Raw genomic sequence first — 17,908 nt, forward strand, 5'->3', positions numbered from 1 at the left:
ACATTCAGTAGTTCTAACCTGGGGACAGTGTCATCCTCCTATACAATATCTGGAAATATCTCGGTGTATCTTTGGTATACCAATAAAGTGGGTGGGTTGTGCTTCTGGCTCTTAGTACTCCAGAGGTCAAACAAGCTACAGTGCTACAGTTCCACACAACAAAATATCATCCCTCTCAAAATGCAAATAGTTTTCCTGTTGAATAACACTGTAGGCTTCTCACAGAAACATGAGGTAGAGGGGGAAAGTATTAATTCCCTCTGACATGAAGTCAGAGGAAGAGATGCAATTAACTTGTCAAAGGGCAGTATAAAAAGTGGGGTGGTTAAAAAGCTACGTACAGGTTATGCTGGCTGGAATCTTTTTGTCTGGTTAGTGTTGCCAACATACTCATTACAACCCTATGAAATTTCTCCGTAAGGTCAGACACAGACCGGGATTCACTAACATCTTTTAACAGGTCACTCTACTTCTTTGAGCTTCAGTTTTGCTGTAAAAGGAAATAACTAAGTCCTAAGATTCAGGGCAGTAAATGAGATGTCTGAACGTGCCTGGCACAATGTCCGCCAGAGTGTCCTGTTACGTGGTTATACACTTGGTTTATGCTTCTCAGCTCACTGCTTGCTTACATTTGCAGTGAGGAAATGTATATTCCACAAGACACTTGTTTTGCCAAACTTTGACAAAATGTTTTCACCCAGTTGCTACCTCTAAATCTCTTGGATCCATACCCCCAAAGCCAAGGTTAACGGGACAGTAAAATTTAAATTTGAAAAACTAAAAATCTTAACACATTATATGCACAAGTCCAAACTGCATGCTAATACACTAATGTTCACTCTGAGTTTACACATTCTACAAAGGTAAATAATGAAAGTAATTTCTTTTACAGACAATATAAAGGAAATAGTGACCCTTAATATTTAAACAGCAGTGAAGTTCCCAACTGAGAGCAGAGCTGAGAATTTAGAAGCTTAACAGGTGCACAGGATATGCAAGATTTGGTTATAACTGAAATCAGATTAAACAAAATACTTAAGCTACCTATCACATAATCACAGCCTGAAGCAGTTAGGCCACTCTCAGCCCCTCTGGAATAGCAAGTAAAACATGTATTTAACACTTCAAGAAGCCATCATGTAAACCAGTGGTAGTCAACCTGGTCCCTACCGCCCACTAATGGACGTTACAGCTTTCATGGTGGGCGGTAGCAGAGCAACCAAAGTATAAATAAAAAGATAGATTTAACTATAGTAAGTTGTTTTCTTTTTGTATTTTTCTGAAGCTGGAAACGGGGAGAGACAGACAGACTCCCGCATGCGCCCAACCGGGATCCACCTGGCACGCCCACCAGAGGCGACGCTCTGTCCACCAGGGGGCGTTGCTCTGCCGACCAGAGCCACTGTAGTGCCTGGGGCAGAGGCCAAGGAGCCATCCCCAGCGCCCGGGCCATCTTTGCTCCAATGGAGCCTTGGCTGTGGGAGGGGAAGAGAGAGACAGAGAGGAAGGAGGGGGGGGGGGTAGAGAAGCAAATGGGCGCTTCTCCTATGTGCCCTGGCTGGGAATCGAACCTGGGTCCCCCGCATGCCAGGCCGACGCTCTACCGCTGAGCCAACCGGCCAGGGCCTATAGTAAGTTGTTTATAAAGATTTATTCTACCAAACTTAGCGAAAATCTGATATAAAGTACTTGGTAAGTAATTATTACTATATGCTTTAACTTGCTGTAACTCTGCTTTATAAATTTTATAAAGTTCCTTCTCTACTTTATAAATCACCAATACTGTGGAACTGGTGGGCAGTTAGAAAACTTTACTACTAACAGAGATACAAAAGTGGGTGGTAGGTATAAAAAGGTTGACTACCCTGACGTAAACCTTCCTTGAATTCTCTATATACAATCTTTTCTTCTTCCAAATTCCTGTGTTTTTTTGTATGAATTTACTGTGTACTTTCAGAGTCCAGTGGTTGTGTATTTGGGGTAGAAAAGGCTGAAGGTAACTGCTGGATAGCCAATGAATAAGAATTACAGAGTCCAGAAGTAGTTCACTGGTTGTCTGGCCCACATGCAAAAGCCCTCTATTTTTAAATTATTAACAGTGTGCTTACAAGGAGACAGAAACTGGGGTTATCATATCTGAGCTGTGTGACATTCAAACCAAAGACAAGGACCTTAATGGGCCAAAGGCTGGAATTCAGAAAAGATTTAACTATGCAAAACAATTCTTTGAAGGATAGTTTTCCTAATAAGATTTACTCTGTAGCAAGTATTAATATATAATAAACAACAAAAGAAATTTGTTTAGGAATACCCACCAGGGATTTTTTCCCCCAGAATTATCTCAACATGAAGGGCATATGCTTTTTTTTTTTTTTTTTTTTTTTTTAACAGAGATAGAGAGTCAGTGAGAGGGATAGACAGGGACAGAGAAGAATGGAGAGAGACGAGAAGCATCAATCATAGGTGTATTTTTTTGTTTTTTTTTTTAATTTTTTATTTATTCATTTTTGAGAGGAGAGGGAGAGACAGAGAGAGACAGAGGAGAGACAGAGAGAGAGGAGAGGGGGAGGAGCTGGAAGCATCAACTCCCATATGTGCCTTGACTAGGCAAGCCCAGGATTTCGAACCAGCGACCTCAGCATTTCCAGGTCGATGCTTTATCCACTGCGCCACCACAGGTCAGGCAATCATAGGTTTTTCATTGCGCGTTCCAACACCTTAGTTGTTCATTGATTGCTTTCTCATATGTGCCTTGACCGCGGGCCTTCAGCAGACTGAGTAACCCCTTGCTTGAGCCAGCAACCTTGGGCTCAAGCTGGTGAGCTTTTTTTTTTTTTTTTTTTTTTTTGCTCAAACCAGATGAGCCCGTGCTTAAGCTGGCGACCTCGGCGTCTTGAACCTGGGTCTTCCGCATCCCAGTCCGGTGCTCTATCCACTGCGCCACCACCTGGTCAGGCTGAGGGCATATCTTTTAAATAACCAATAGAAAGGAGGTTGCATAATAGAGACATCATGTTAGCTTTCCAAAAATTTCATTGAATCTTGACACAATGACCTAGTTTTGGGGTTAACACGAAGGATGTCAAACTTCAAACAGAATTGGAAGACATTTTCCAACAAGGCAAATGTTCAGTTCTGAGCTTCCTGATGCAGGTAGCATTCCAAGTGACCCCAACAGGAAGAGGCAAAATCTTCTTCACCGCATAAGCCCGAGCACGGCTGTGGACCTGCCTCTTCATCTGCCATTCTCACGGTAGGGCAAGGGCAAAGCTCCCTGCTCTGTGGGCATCTTAACTGGTGCGTGGGGAGGTGTGCCTCTTTACTCAAGGGCTTCCGGACTGCTGTGCAGCCACCTACCCTCTGGGCCACGTGTAGTCCTGAAGCGGGTACCACGGAATGGAAAACCAAGTTTCAAGAATTAAAAATGGAGCCTGCCAAAATCCTGAGTGCTGTGAGGAAGGCAACAGGGTAAACAAAAAATCAATAAAAACAATTGTCTACTTAGTTACTGGCAGGGCTTGAAGATGAAATAAAAGTTCAGCCACAAAAGGGTTTCACCAACACCCAAGAACTGGGCTGCCTGCCTGGAGTCGGGGCTGACATGAAAATCCAATCTACCGAGAGTGTAAACATGGTAATTGGCAACAAACATGATAGAACAAAACACACCCATTCATCCTTTTTGAAAATGGCTCTTAAGGGAGAGCTGGAGGTTGGAGTCCTTTTACTGTGGTTCTGCCTATTCAGCCATCCAGAGCTTGAAGGTCCTGTCATACGAGCAAGTGGCTATAAGCTGCCCATCTGAAGAAATGTCGAGGCCCATCACTTTGCCTTCATGGCCAGCCAGAGTCTTCAGTGGGGACCAGCCCGGGTGGGTCCAGATCTTGGCTGTGTTATCATAGGCAGCAGTGAGCAAGAAATTCCCATGGATAGCTATAAGAGATAAAAGGGAAGTTGCGTGAGGAATTCAAGTATTCAAGAAGAACTTGAGAACATAAAAGCACAAAAATCTTCTAGAACATACTATTTCAAAAAAGAAGGTTTTCAGGAAAACCCACAACACGGTCTGATCTATATTCCTACTAGGCCTCCAGGAGAAGGGACAACTACAAGGCAGACTTAGGGAAACAAATAACATTATTAAGGTCTTCTGGTTCTTTCAAAAACCGTTCAGAATATTATGACGGATTCAGGGCTTAGGATTTTCATGGAGAAAAGGATGCAGAAAAGCATTCATGAAGTCTTTCCTTCCTAGCAACAAGCAGCACGCTGTGCCACAGTCTGTCTGAGTGTAGGGCAGAGGGAAGGGAACTCTAATCCCAGTTCTCTCCTGTTCCACCTCCAGGTTCCACTCACGCGGGACCTGCACTGCGTGAGAAAGCGCACTCTTTCTTATGCTTACGCTCGAACTTGACACCAGTCACTAAGTTATGATGGGCAGGGATGGTGTAGATGCAACGCCGCTGTCGAAGGTCCCACACTTTGCAGGTGTTGTCCCCACTGCCAGTTGCAATGTGGTAGCTGTGGGTCAGATGTAGAATCAAAATTAGAAACAAAGGTACTTCCTGACCAAGAACCCTCTCCACCTCTCATTTAATCAGCTTATTTTACCCATTAGGGGAGAAATTTATTCCATAGATTTCCTTCAGGTGCCCTTCTAGGAACATTATACAACGTCCTGTGCGCAGGTCCCAAACTCGACCAAATGCATCCAGTCCCCTGAAAAAGGAATTTACAAATAAACATTCTGAGTGAAGTTCTCTATGGAAGCAGCCATCCATAAGAGTTAAGATTACTGAGCTGCCCCTGGCTATGTGGAGAAAGTCTTACCCAGTGCCAGCCAAAGAGCCATCTTGATGGAAGGCAATGTCATATACACCCATGCTGTGGCCTTCCTGGTGCAGGATCTCCTCTTGAGCTTCTAAGTCCCATAAGCGCCATGAGCGGTCATAACTAAAAAAACAAACTTACAATTAACCAGTAGATAATTTATTCAGTTTCTACAATGTGCAAGGTACTATTAGTTATAACTTCAGTTATGCTTCTGAAGCTATTCATATAATCATGTTCATAAGAAATTATTTTCTGGCATAAACACTATCTCAATAACTAAGCATATCTGTCTTGGTTGCTAACTGGGAAACCATGACTTCCTGTAAACCTATTTCAGTGGTTATTTTTTTTTTTTTTTGTATTTTTCTGAAGCTGGAAACAGGGAGGCAGTCAGACAGACTCCCACATGCGCCCGACTGGGATCCACCCAGCACGCCCATTAGGGGGCGATGCTCTGCCCCTCCGGGGCGTCGCTCTGCTGCGACCAGAGCCACTCCAGCGCCTGGGGCAGAGGCCAAGGAGCCATCCCCAGCGCCCGGGCCATCTTTTGCTCCAATGGAGCCTCGGCTGCGGGAGGGGAAGAGAGAGACAGAGAGGAAGGAGAAGGGGAGGGGTGGAGAAGCAGATGGGCGCCTCTCCTGTGTGCCCTGGCCGGGAATCAAACCCGGGACTTCCACACGCCAGGCCGACGCTCTACCACTGAGCCAACCGGCCAGGGCCTCAGTGGCTATTTTAAGAACAGAAATCCATAAGAATAGCCCAGCTTTTTTTTCTTTTTTTTGCCTTTTTTCTTCCTCAATTGCACTGTTATGTTCTTTCATTCACTGAACACTGATATATTTACTGGGCCCTAAACTGGATGTTGGGGATACAAAAATCAATCAGAGACAAATCAATGGAGTAGAATAGAAATAGACCCACACTTATATTGTCAAATGATTTTCAATGAAGGTGCCAAGTGATTTCAACAGAAAAGGAAAGTCTCTCCAATTAATGGTGGTACAACTGTCTATATCAGAGGTAGTCAACCTTTTTATACCTACTGCCCACTTTTTAACTCTGTTAGCAGTAAAATTTTCTAACCGCCCACTGGTTCTATAGTAATAATGATTTATAAAATAGGGAAGTAACTTTACTTTATAAAATTTATAAAGCAGAGTTACAGCAAGTTAAAGCATATAATAATTACTTACCAAGTACTTTTATGTCGAATTTTCGCTAAGTTTAGCAGAATAAATCTTTATAAAACTTACTAGTTAAATCTATCTTTTTATTTATACTTTGGTTGCTCTGCTACTGCCCACCATGAAAGCTGTGGGCGGTAGGGACCAGGCTGACTAGCACTGGTCTATAAGGATGAACATAAAGACAGGAAAAAAAAAACATTTAAAAAATGAGTCAAGCACCTGGAGAGTACACCAAAGAGAATATATAAATGGTCAATAAACACATGACAAAGTACTCAACAACGACAGTCATTAAGGTAACAAAAATGAAACCCATGAGGTTTCACCATACATTTGCTAGACTGGGCAGAATGACAGGACAGACAAAAGCAAATGCTGGCAAGGAGGTGCAGCAATCAGAATTCTGGGAACATAAAATGGCACAACCACTTGAAAAGGGTGTGTGTGTGTGTGTGTGTGTGTGTGAGAGAGAGAGAGAGAGAGAGAGGAGGGGAGACAGAGAGAGGAGGGGAGCTAGAGAGACAGACTCCTGTATGCTCCATGACTGGGATCCACCCTGCAAACCCCGTCTGGGGCCAATGCTCTGCCCATCTGGGGCCATGCTGGCAACCGAGCTATTTTTAACGCTTGAGGTGGAGGCTCCATGGAGTCATACTCAGCACCTGGGGCTGATGGGCTCAAACCAATTGAGCCATAGCTGCGGAAGAGGGAGGGGGAGAGAAGCAGATGGTCACCTCTCCTGTGTGCTCTGACTGGGAACTAAACCAGGACTTCCACATGCCAGGTCTAAGCTCTACCGCTGAGCCAACCGGCCAGGGCCTTGAAAATTTTGAAAAGTTAAATACACATCTACCCTATGACCTAGCATTTACATTCCTAAGTATTTATTCAAGAGAAAGGAAAGAAAAATGTGTCCACTAAAAGTCTTATCCAAGAGTATTTATGGCAGCTTTCTTCTGACTAGCCAAAACCTGACACCAGCCCAACTGTGTATCACCAGGAAAACGATGAACTGTGGCAAGTGATGCAACTGACTACTCCTCAGCAATAAAAAGAAGCTGTTGATTCATGCAAACATGAATGAATCCTCTAAACATTTGCTGAAAGAAGCCAGACACAAATGAGCGCACACAGTAGGAACAGACAACTTGTGGCAACAGAGGTCAGAGCAGTGGCCGCTCCGGAATGGAGAGGTGACTGGGAGAGGGCACGAGGGGACGCTGTGGGGTGGTGGAAAGGTACCTGCCAGGGAGATGGGTCACGTGAGCATATGCAGCTGTCAACACTGATTACACTGTGTACTTAAATCCACTCCAGTGCATGTAAACTTATCTCAGTTTAATAGTTCTTTAACAAATTCCGGCCTCATTAAACTCACAAAACCATAAAGGAAGACTGATTTGTAGAGAGATAACACAATGTGTATCAACCGCCCCCAACAACAAATATACAAACAAAAACACATATACTTCTAGTATTGGTCAAGAAAGAGAACAAAGAGTAAAACTTCTAGTTTCTGGACAACTAGCAACTTTCAGATTAACTGCAATTTAAGAGCAAATGCACTTAACCCTAACCATATAATATACTCTATTCAGATTGATTCACTGCTGTCCAAGAAAATCCTTCTTGAAGATCTCTCTTCTAAAAACTTACTTGGCAGTTAACCATGAAGGTTTAACCAGATGTTAGAAGCCTATGCAGTGTGAACAGGAAGGCTTACCAGGTGGTCCCCAAGAAACGTCCGGATGGGTGCCACATTACACGGGCCACACGCACTGTATGGCCCTCGATATCTGCCACTGGTTCGTCACTGAAAAGGAATCAAATATATTTAAGTATACTGTTTTATACTCCTGTAAATAAATATTCATTGACTCTATTAACTGTTGTACACAGATGCACCAATTGTGTACAGCTCAAGGAGCCAAATTGTAAATAAACTTGTAATTTGCTAAAACTTTAGGGCTAACAATAATTTAAGTCACTTGCCAAGGTTTTAAAAGATTTGAGACTATTTCATGTACCCACAGGGCAAAACTGGCCACAGCACTTCAAGAAACACTCTTTCGGCCCTGGCCGGTTGGCTCAGCGGTAGAGCGTCGGCCTGGCGTGCGGGGGACCCGGGTTCGATTCCCGGCCAGGGCACACAGGAGAAGCGCCCATTTGCTTCTCCACCCCCCCCCCCCCCTTCCTCTCTGTCTCTCTCTTCCCCTCCCGCAGCCAAGGCTCCATTGGAGCAAAGATAGCCCGGGCGCTGGGGATGGCTCCTTGGCCTCTGCCCCAGGCGCTAGAGTGGCTCTGGTCGTGGCAGAGCATCGCCCCCTGGTGGGCAGAGTGTCCCCCTGGTGGGTGTGCCGGGTGGATCCCGGTTGGGCGCATGCGGGAGTCTGTCTGACTGTCTCTCCCTGTTTCCAGCTTCAGAAAAAAAAAAAAATTAAAAAAAAGAAAAAAAAAAAAGAAATACTCTTTCTACTTCAATTCACTATGTTAATAAACACTTAAGACTAAACCACTTAGAATTTAAGAAAATAAAAGATAAGCAAAAATCTCTCTCTGCACCAACGTAGTACTGAGAGTCTAGAAAGAAAACATACTTTGATAGAAATGTCAGGCTATAAAACAAACAAAAAAATTCAAGGAACAAAACCCAAGCAGTTTTGGTGCAAGTGGATTATAGATAAATCTTAACCCTCAGTTTGTTCAAGGATCCACATGGAAAAAGAAACTCCTAAATAGAGGTTTAGTTTCCTTTTGGTAGCCTTTAAATTCTACTACCCAGTAAGCACAGATAGATCTGAAACACCAGCCAGGAAAATAAACAAGAACCCTAAAGAGGGCAATTAAAAAGGGAACTTTGTCAGTGTGCAGACAGAACTAATCAAAGCCCCAGGGGAACAAATACTACTATTACCAAAGCCAATTAAAACATGCTGTGCTTGCAGGTAAGATCATGTCTGGTCAAGGGTGGAGACACTAATTAGCTCTTTACAAAAGCCTGGAATAAAAGCCTCTTGTGCTTCCCCAAAGAAAGAGAACTAAACAGTTGAATTCAGAAATCAACAAAGTGCTTCCAAAATTTTCTTAAAAAACAATATTCATAAACAATATTAAAAAAACTGCTGTAATTGGAAAATATGGTCTCGGTCAAGGAGGAAGCCACGGGAGGAGACATCACTTCCCCGGTAACACCTCCCGTGCAGTGGTGCGCTAAGAGCCAACCTGCTGCCAGAAGATGACCTTGCATCAGTCTACCAAACAGTGCATTTCTCCAATGCCAATCTATTGCACAGGAGGTAAAATGGATCTTTCCAGAATAACTGGAGCCAGGGAAAAGGGACCATGACATTAGAGGCAAAAATAAAGGTCTCAAGTTAACAAATAAGAAAAAGTCAGAGACAACTCCTTTGGTGAGGAAGGTGTAAGAAAAATCCTTTATTCTATTTTCATAACACATTTCCTTGACTCTTAAGAGTATCCCTGGGGTTCTATGTCAGATTTTCAGGTCCCAAAGGCCAGCCAATCAACTATTCATTTTAGTGAGCACAGTATGGAGAGAACAGTGATATTCACCTGTCAAGGCTCCAAAGTTTCACAGAACCATCCGCAGCACAAGAGGCCAGGTTGACATCTTTTTGGTCCAAGGAGACAGTGGATTTCGGATGGAATACAATTGCTCCTACGTTTGTGTTATGGCCTGAAGGAGTGTAAGAGATGAAAGTTCAAGGTTCTGCCCCCCTGTAACTTATGTGTATGTGCAGACTATCGTGACTAATTCAGGCACATACTGTATTAGGGAACACATGATATATACAGAGAGTATTAAAATAACTCTTTTTTTAAAAATATTTTTTAAGATTTTATTTATTCATTTGAGGGGAGAAGGCAGGAAGCATCAACTCCCATATGTGCCCTGACCAGGCAAGCCCAGGGTTTCCAACCAGCGACCTCAGCATTCCAGGTTGATGCTTTAACCACTATAGGACAGACTCAACTATTCAACTCTTGAAAAAATAAACTATTTTTATTTAAAGTAATATTTAAATCATATTAAAAAGAAATTTTTTTTTTTTTTTTAGTTTAGAGGTTGTAAAACGCCAGAATGAGGCTGGACATGAGAGAAAAGTATGTGCATGAAGTCATTATCTTCCCGCCTTGTGGTCAGAGAAACCAAACCCAGTCAAAACAAATCAAGAATCTTGAATATACTGGGTCTGAGTGTAATGCAGAGTTTCAGAGTTTTACTGGTCAACAGAGTTCACACTACGAATTACAGATTTCTAGAGTTAGATTCTACAAAGATTCTAACTCACCTCGAAGAGTGTGAAGGAGGTTGCAATCAGGAACAGACCAGAGCTTGCAAAGCCCACTCCTATCAAATACAAAGGAAAGCATCTCAGCCAGGATTGGTCTGGGAAGGAAAAGGTACCTTGGTAACATCACTAAAGGACAATCTCTTCTCACCCCCCATAATCTTTAAAGTGGCAGGAAGAAAAATAAAAAGAAAAGGCTTAGCATTTGATTTGTTATAGAAGAAAGTTCAATCTAGGTCTCATGCAACCAGAAGCTTCTATTCGACTATCATCACACACACGCTGCTATTCTCCTGAACTTCTGGATCAGTTTGTGAAGAAAGGGAGGACAAATTAAACTATCCAATAATAATAACATTAATAATGATACTATCCCCTTAAATAGGAATAGGATGAATAGCATTTTGCTGCTTACAAAGTACTTAACATATTTTAGAGTTCCTTTTTCTATTAAAATTTTTTTCCTATTTTTGTATCGATTCAGCAGATGAGTTGTTACAGATGCCTCGGCAGATCCCGACTACCACGGTCACTGCCCTGCTTCTAGTTTAACATTTAAAAAAAGGCTTATTTCAGAAAATTTCCAACCATTTATTTTTATATCTATCATCTCAAATGATCCTTATTAGCAGACCTGTGAGGTACATAAATTAGAAATGATAACTTCTGCTTTATAATGATGGTAACTGAGGCTTGGTGAGGTGGAAATATTGGTGTCGGTCCTTGGCTTTCTGTTGAATCACTGTCTCGACTTCTGCCTGCTCAATGGAGTTCCTGTACATCTAATGTAAGGAAGTTTCCCCTCTTACTACCTAGTGAGAAATGTCCCCCCAAAACTAAATAGAACAAAACAACAGTTATCATATCCTTAGAGCAGGGGTCTCAAACTCGCGGCCCGCTGAACAATTTTGTGCGGCCCACAGACTGTTTTCAACTGCAGTGAGAAAAGTGTTGCGTAACAGTTGCCTTTTGTAGACCTAGTGCGGCCCGCTGAACGGCTGTGATCTTGCTCTGCGGCCCACATGCTGAGTTGAGTTTGAGACCCCTGCCTTAGAGTCTTCTGCAAATATGGTGGTAAATAGAAAATAAAATAAAGATAAAAATAATGATTCATATCTACTTAGTCCTTACACAGAGCAGGCACTAGCAAGGTAAAATGTCTTATAAACATCATCTCACTCTACTTTACAGACAAATAAGCTGAATCTACAGAGATTAAGTATCTTGCTTAAGGCACATAACTGAAGAAGAAAAGCTACACTGGGGTGTGGATACTTATGACATGTTCAAAAATACTCGTGTCAAGAACATGGCAGATGTCACATGTCATGATCTCTGGGGTCCCTTGTGAACAATCAGAACTGTTCACAGAGACTTTACTGTATAATGCACAGGTAGGGCAGGAGCATCTCTTGCTTGGTGTGATCATGAGAAGCAGAGAAAGAGAATATAGAAATAGATATCTAAGACATGCCGAGTTTTTCCCTGAACCTGTTCCCTATTTAGGAAAAAAAGTCACTGTAAAATGTAACTTACCAACAAGCTGTGGCCAGCATTTTGGAATTGGGACTAAAATGACAGTAGGAGATAGGTCGATCATCCCCAATTTGACTGCAGAAATTATTCAAAGACTTAAAAGCAAGCAAACAAACAATCATTAATAGGCTAATCCAAGAGTTGGCTTTTCCAGTATAAAAAAGCAACTTTACAGTTTTAATACAACCCAAGAGTCTTTTATACTTTTTTATCTGTTAGGAGACATTTATATTGAAGAATGAATGGGTCAAAGCTTATCTGAAACCCCAGCAAACTGTCTTCCAGTCTTAGCATTGCTAGCTTCTGTGTCAGTTAAATATAGAGAAGAAAACCGTGCAGAGATCTACAGTACAGCTCTGACATACTAAAAGGAAGAATCAAAGAGCAGAACCATAGGCTTCTGCTGAATACAAACTATAGAAGGTTCCTGCCACCTAAACTGATGGCTTCTCCCAAATGGCAACAGTGCAAGCAGGAAGTAATAATTAGAGCTGCCTTTAGTCTCCCAGAGGTGGGCCAAGAGAGGAAATCTAATAAATATCTAAGAACCTTTAAGATACTGGAAAATTGCTAAGAGCATCTTACCCGGAGAGATTTGTGCAGCTCCTGCATCTGGGAGGTCCTAGTTGTCTCAGGAATCTCTTTATGGAGACGGGCCTCTTCCAAGCGTTTCACTGCCCTGTGACACATAAACACTATTACTGTCATGAGCAAGTGGGTTTTAGACAAGGGGTCTACACAAGTATCTCACCACTCAATTTCATTTAACTACTGACTTTATATTTAGCTGATACATTCTTCGATATAAATGTCTCCTAACAGATATAAAGCAGATCCTCAGTTCCTGAGAGGAAACAAGAAAAAATATGCTTCTTTCTCCTTCCAGAGCAGTGGTAGTCAACCTGGTCCCTACTGCCCACTAGTAGGCATTCCAGCTTTCATGGTGGGCAGTAGCAGAGCAACCAAAGTATAAACAAAACGATAGATTTAACTATAGTAAGTTGTTTTATAAAGATTTATTCTGAGGCCCTGGCTGGTTGGCTCAGTGGTAGAGCGTTGGCCTGGCGTGTGGAAGCCTGGGTTTGATTCCCGGCCAGGGCACACAGGAGAAGTGCCCATCTGCTTCTCCACCCCTCCCCCTCTCTTTCCTCTCTGTCTTTCTCTTCCCCTCCCGCAGCCAAGGCTCCATTGGAGCAAAGATGGCCTGGGTGCTGGGGCCTCTGCCTCAGGTGCTAGTCTGGCTCTGGTTGCAACAGAGCATCGCCCCCTGGTGGGCATGCCGGGTGGATCCCGGTCGGGCGCATGCGGGAGTCTGTCTGACTGCCTCTCCGTTTCCAGCTTTGGAAAAATACAAAAAAAAAAAAAAAAAGATTTATTCTGCCAAACAGCAAAAATCCGACATAAAGTACTTGGTAAGTAATTATTATTATATGCTTTAACTTGCTGTAACTCTGCTTTATAAATTTTATAAAGTAAAGTTACTTCCCTACTTTATAAATCACCATTACTGTGGAACCGGTGGGCGGTTAGAAAATTTTACTCCTAACAGAGATACGAAAGTGGGCGGTAGGTATAAAAAGGTTGACTACCCCTGTTTTGGAGGCTCTCCTTACCTGGGCAGTGAATAATTAGCTATCCACAGTCTAGCAACCCTCAGGCTGTTTGGTCCTTCATGGTACCAGGTTTGCTGATACTGAAAGTTAAATTAAGAGCAAAATATTAAGTCTGAAGCATCCCTGTCCCACTCATACCTGTCAATTCCCTATTTTAACTGTCCAGAAAATAGGGTGAATTAGTTCATTAACAGGATAAAACCGGGCATACATGCTTTCTACTGCATTTCTTTCTGCGAGGTCTTCTTAGATGGTTTCAGGTTCCTTGTTAAAAGTTACACCAGGAATGCTATGGTTCTTTCCTGAATGGGAAACTCACTGGTCTCCACTTATACCTACACAGGAACCACAAACTATTGAATATTTATTGCCAACACTACTCCTGAACAGTGAGCCTTCAACTCCTCTCCCCCAATCCAAGCACAGCAAACCACTGAAAACAGAAATTGAGAAAACTACTCCCTCATCTCCTTCATGCTTATGTTACAAAGGTAAAGACGTATTTTACCTCTTCTTTTGACTTCTTAGATTTCTCATCGTCCTTTTTGGTCTTTTTTAAGGCGTCAGTCCCGACCACTGAGAGGATATTTCTTAACCTGTAACAAAAAAGATTGAAATTTAAACAGAGCTGAGATGAGATTTTGCAAAGTACATTTAAGAAGGGAGCAAGCTTACTCTATTCTTACCATTCAAACTCCAAGGTGTCATACCTAAACTTCCAATGTGATTGTGTTCAGTCTTCTTTAAGATACCCTAAGTTAGTGGTCCCCAACCCCCGGGCCACGGACCGGTACCAGTCCTCAGAGAAAGAATAAATAACTTACATTATTTCCATTTTATTTATATTTAAGTCTGAACGATGTTTTATTTTTAAAAAATGACCAGATTCCCTCTGTTACATTCGTCTAAGACTTACTCTTGATGCTTGTCTCGGTCACATGATACATTTATCCGTCCCACCCTAAAAGCTGGTTCATGAAAATATTTTCTGACATTAAACTAGTCCGTGGCCCAAAGAAGGTTGGGGACCACTGCCCTAAGTGGAACTATAAGTAACTACCTTATTCAACTTGGAGTTATAGCCCCAACACAGCTACCACTTGGTCTGTGAAAACAGCCAACCCTCCCTCAATGCCACAGGCACGAAGTGTACAACAATGGCTATGAAACAGCTTTTGATTTGAAGCAGCACAGTCCTGGGGGGTGGGGTGAAAGACAGCAAACAGCAGGGAACTATAACACATTGTATTAAGTGTTAATACAGTAGTAATATAGAATGCTAAGGGAACCTATAAAAGAAGTACCTAACCTAGGCTTGGAAGGAGGGTTGGGGAAGGCTTCACAGAGGCGGCGCTACCTAACCTGAGTCCTCATTTAGCCAAGTCAATAGGTCAAGAATGTGAGAACATTGCTAAGGCACAGGGTTCAACAAACGTAAAGGTCTGAAAGTAAGAAAAATACGTGGAGCTCGGAATCACAAACAGTTCAGTATGACTAGAGCATGGAGTAGAAGAAAAGTGGTCTTCTTCCCTTGTCATTCAAACAGGCCCAACACTGCGCTTATGTTTAGAGAATACAAGATAATATCAAAGGTTTTAAAATGATTAAATACACCAACTATACAAACCAAGACAAAAGATGATGATGGGGAGAGAGGACAGTGAATAGAAAGACAAAAGGAGGCCGCATAAGTGCATATGACTAACCTGTCACTGAGAGACTTTGTAACTTTAAAATCACAAGAGGAGCATTATCTGAGGACAGTGCTCCTTCTCAATAACATCCAAAAAACACTTATTATTATGTTTTATGTTGCCGACAAGGAATGTGTTTATCTAAATTTTCAAAGTTCAACTGCAAATGTTTACCCAACTCAAAATTTGACATTGGGGAGGGAATAGAGGGAACATGTTAACACCCTCTTCAAAGTTTATAGAGAAAAATTAGTAGTGCAATAAAAATTGGCCTAAGACTCAGATTATGGGTTAAAGGTTAAACTATATAAACACAACTTAAGATATTCTGTTAACAGTATCTAAGACATTCTATTCAAGTTTTTGCTATAGATACCAACTGAAATTTATAACTAGAACCTTATGATTAAAAAAGAAAAAGAGTAGGCTCTGGCTGGGTTGCTCAGTGGATAATGCATCATTCCAGTGCACGGAGGTCACAGGTTCAATCCTCAGGGCACGTATGTATGAGTGCATAACTTAATGAAACAATGAGTTGATGCTTCTCTCTCTCTCCTGCCCACTCCATTCTCCTCTCCTTTCCTCCTCTCTTTCCCCCACAATGAAAGAAAAGAAATAGATATTCGGAAAGGGCACCTTTCTCTTCTTTCAGCAGGACCTTCTCCAAAAAGTGTGATGGGCTCCCCCAAGGCTCTCAGGCAAGCCTTGACCTCTGAGTCATCCGTGGAAACATTGATCTGCCGGGCTCGCTTCCTCCTTTCAAACTCCGCTAACACTTCAGCCTGTCGCTCACTGATGTGCTCTTCAATTTCAAACACTTCCCCTGTAAAAAAGAACAGGTAACATCAGCATAATCATCAGATCTTCAAACAGGGAAAAAAGAAATAATTTCTTACAATTGGAGTCTGTCTGTGCCCCTAGCAAAAGTTAACTGTCTGCCTGACCAGGCGGTGGTGCAGTGGATAGAACATCGGACTGGGATGTGGAGGACCCAAGTTCAAAACCCCGATGTTGTCAGCTTGAGCACAGGCTCATCTGCTTTGAGCAACTCACCAGCTTGAGCCCAAGGTCGCTGGCTTGAGCAAGTGGTCACTTGTTCTGCTGTAGCCCCCCCCCCCCCCTTCAAGGCACATATGAGAAAGCAATCAATGAACAACTAAGGTGTTGCGACAAAAAATTGATGCTTCTCATTTCTCTCTCCCTTCTGGTCTGTCTGTCCCTATCTGCTCTGTCACAAAAAAAAAAAAAAAAAAAAAACCCAAAAAACTTCTGCACTAAAATAAATACGGACTCACAATTTGCATCTTACCAGAGGTTATGTTAATATTTCCTGCTTCAATTCCTGCTTTAAGTCCTTCTTTTCCCAAAATCCCAGACTCTCCTTTGGCCAGACGCTCCCTCTCCTTCTCTTCCAAACTTCCATAGTAGATGTGTGGTTTCTTCACAACAGGAGCGACTAAGTCATCAGGTGCCTTAGTTTTGGTTGCCTGCTAAATCAGAAACCTGGATTAACCTAAGGCTTCAACTTTAGCTATTTACTAGGCTTCCTCAAAGGATAAAGCTCATCTTGAGCTTCGGTTGTAGATGTGTCCTCACTGATGTAGAGTGGGAAGGGGATGTTCCAGTATCTCATAGAGGAAAAAGTTGATAAAAAGTACTTAATTTCTCGCCCTGGCCGGTTGGCTCAGCGGTAGAGCGTCGGCCTAGCATGCGGAGGACCTGGGTTCGATTCCCGGCCAGGGCACACAGGAGAGGCGCCCATTTGCCTCTCCACCCCTCAGCCGCGCTTTCCTCTCTGTCTCTCTCTTCCCCTCCCGCAGCCAAGGCTCCATTGGAGCAAAGATGGCCCGGGCGCTGGGGATGGCTCTGTGGCCTCTGCCTCAGGCGCTAGAGTGGCTCTGGTCGCAACATGGCGACGCCCAGGATGGGCAGAGCATCGCCCCCTGGTGAGCAGAGCTTCGCCCCTGGTGGGCGTGCCGGGTGGATCCCGGTCGGGCGCATGCGGGAGTCTGTCTGACTGTCTCTCCCTGTTTCCAGCTTCAGAAAAAAAAGAAAAAAAAAAAAAAAAAAGTACTTAATTTCTCTTGGTGTCTTTTCTACCAAAGGTTTGCTTCGGAACATGTTTAACTCATTCGATTGGGAGTGCACTCTCTTCTTGGGTTTTATGACACTTCCAGGGTGATCGCTCATCACAAGGGAAATATAAAGGATAACCGAAATAACCAACTCGATGTTAAAGGGGAACAAGTTACAAAGATACTGGTTTCTACACTTCAAACGTTTTCAGACACGAGGCAGTACAAACGAAGTTAGGAGGCCTCGCTACAATGAAGAGGTCTGATACAGACATAAATCTTGGCCAGGACACTACTCCCTTTCAGAGCTCCGTTTTTGGACCAGTCAGAAGTATTTATTCGCGGCTGCACGAGAGGTGCAAACGAGCTTAAGCACATGAAAGCGCTTAAGAATCAGGAAAACGAATTAACAGTTAAGACAAAATCTCGCAGTCTTCCTCCTCGGCCCTCCACTGCCTCAGCCCGACCCTAACGGTCCCATTCTGCAAGGACCCCGAAACCCCTCCGCGCTCCCTGCCAGGGTGAGCTGAGATCTGTACCGTGGAGGAAGCTCGGGAGGAAGCCATGCTGGGCTCCGGGGCCGCGAAACCTTAGCGACAGCCGCGCTCTACGTTTCAGACAATCCACCGCGCGCCCTGAAAAGCGGAATTGCGTCAC

General features: G+C 43.1%; 1 protein-coding gene across 3 annotated transcripts; it reads right to left on the reverse strand.

Annotated features, from left to right (window-relative positions):
• Nucleotides 1-1,530: 1,530 nt before the first annotated feature.
• PRPF4 (pre-mRNA splicing tri-snRNP complex factor PRPF4) lies at nt 1,531-17,904 on the reverse strand. 3 transcript variants are annotated; one of them, XM_066256473.1, is made up of 14 exons: nt 17,791-17,897; nt 16,486-16,666; nt 15,813-15,999; nt 13,991-14,078; nt 13,483-13,562; nt 12,455-12,548; nt 11,870-11,964; nt 10,334-10,392; nt 9,594-9,717; nt 7,744-7,833; nt 4,831-4,953; nt 4,612-4,719; nt 4,403-4,521; nt 1,540-3,933 (listed from the first exon to the last, which is right to left on the reverse strand). In XM_066256473.1, the coding sequence occupies exons 1-14, from the start codon at nt 17,815-17,817 to the stop codon at nt 3,740-3,742; spliced, it is 1,569 nt and encodes a 522-aa protein (XP_066112570.1). In that variant the 5' UTR covers nt 17,818-17,897; the 3' UTR covers nt 1,540-3,739. The 3 variants fall into 3 exon arrangements, with proteins under 3 accessions (XP_066112572.1, XP_066112570.1, XP_066112571.1); XM_066256474.1 differs by having other exon boundaries at nt 1,542-3,933; nt 16,486-16,663; nt 17,791-17,904; XM_066256475.1 differs by lacking the exons at nt 12,455-12,548; nt 13,483-13,562; nt 13,991-14,078; ... (1 more) ...; nt 16,486-16,666; nt 17,791-17,897 and having other exon boundaries at nt 1,531-3,933; nt 10,334-10,431; nt 11,870-11,936.
• Nucleotides 17,905-17,908: the final 4 nt, after the last annotated feature.

The sequence above is a fragment of the Saccopteryx bilineata genome, chromosome 2, assembly GCF_036850765.1.
Source record: "Saccopteryx bilineata isolate mSacBil1 chromosome 2, mSacBil1_pri_phased_curated, whole genome shotgun sequence".
Lineage (NCBI taxonomy): Eukaryota > Metazoa > Chordata > Mammalia > Chiroptera > Emballonuridae > Saccopteryx > Saccopteryx bilineata.

Coding starts and splice junctions, on each gene's coding strand:
- PRPF4 (XM_066256473.1), bottom strand. CDS start 17,817: ATGGCTTCCTCCCGAGCTTCCTCCACG. Junction 14,079..15,812: donor CCTGCTGAAAGAAGAGAAAG/GTGCCCTTTCCG, acceptor TTTTTGTTACAG/GTTAAGAAATATCCTCTCAG. Junction 4,720..4,830: donor GGCTCTTTGGCTGGCACTGG/GTAAGACTTTCT, acceptor TTCCTTTTTCAG/GGGACTGGATGCATTTGGTC.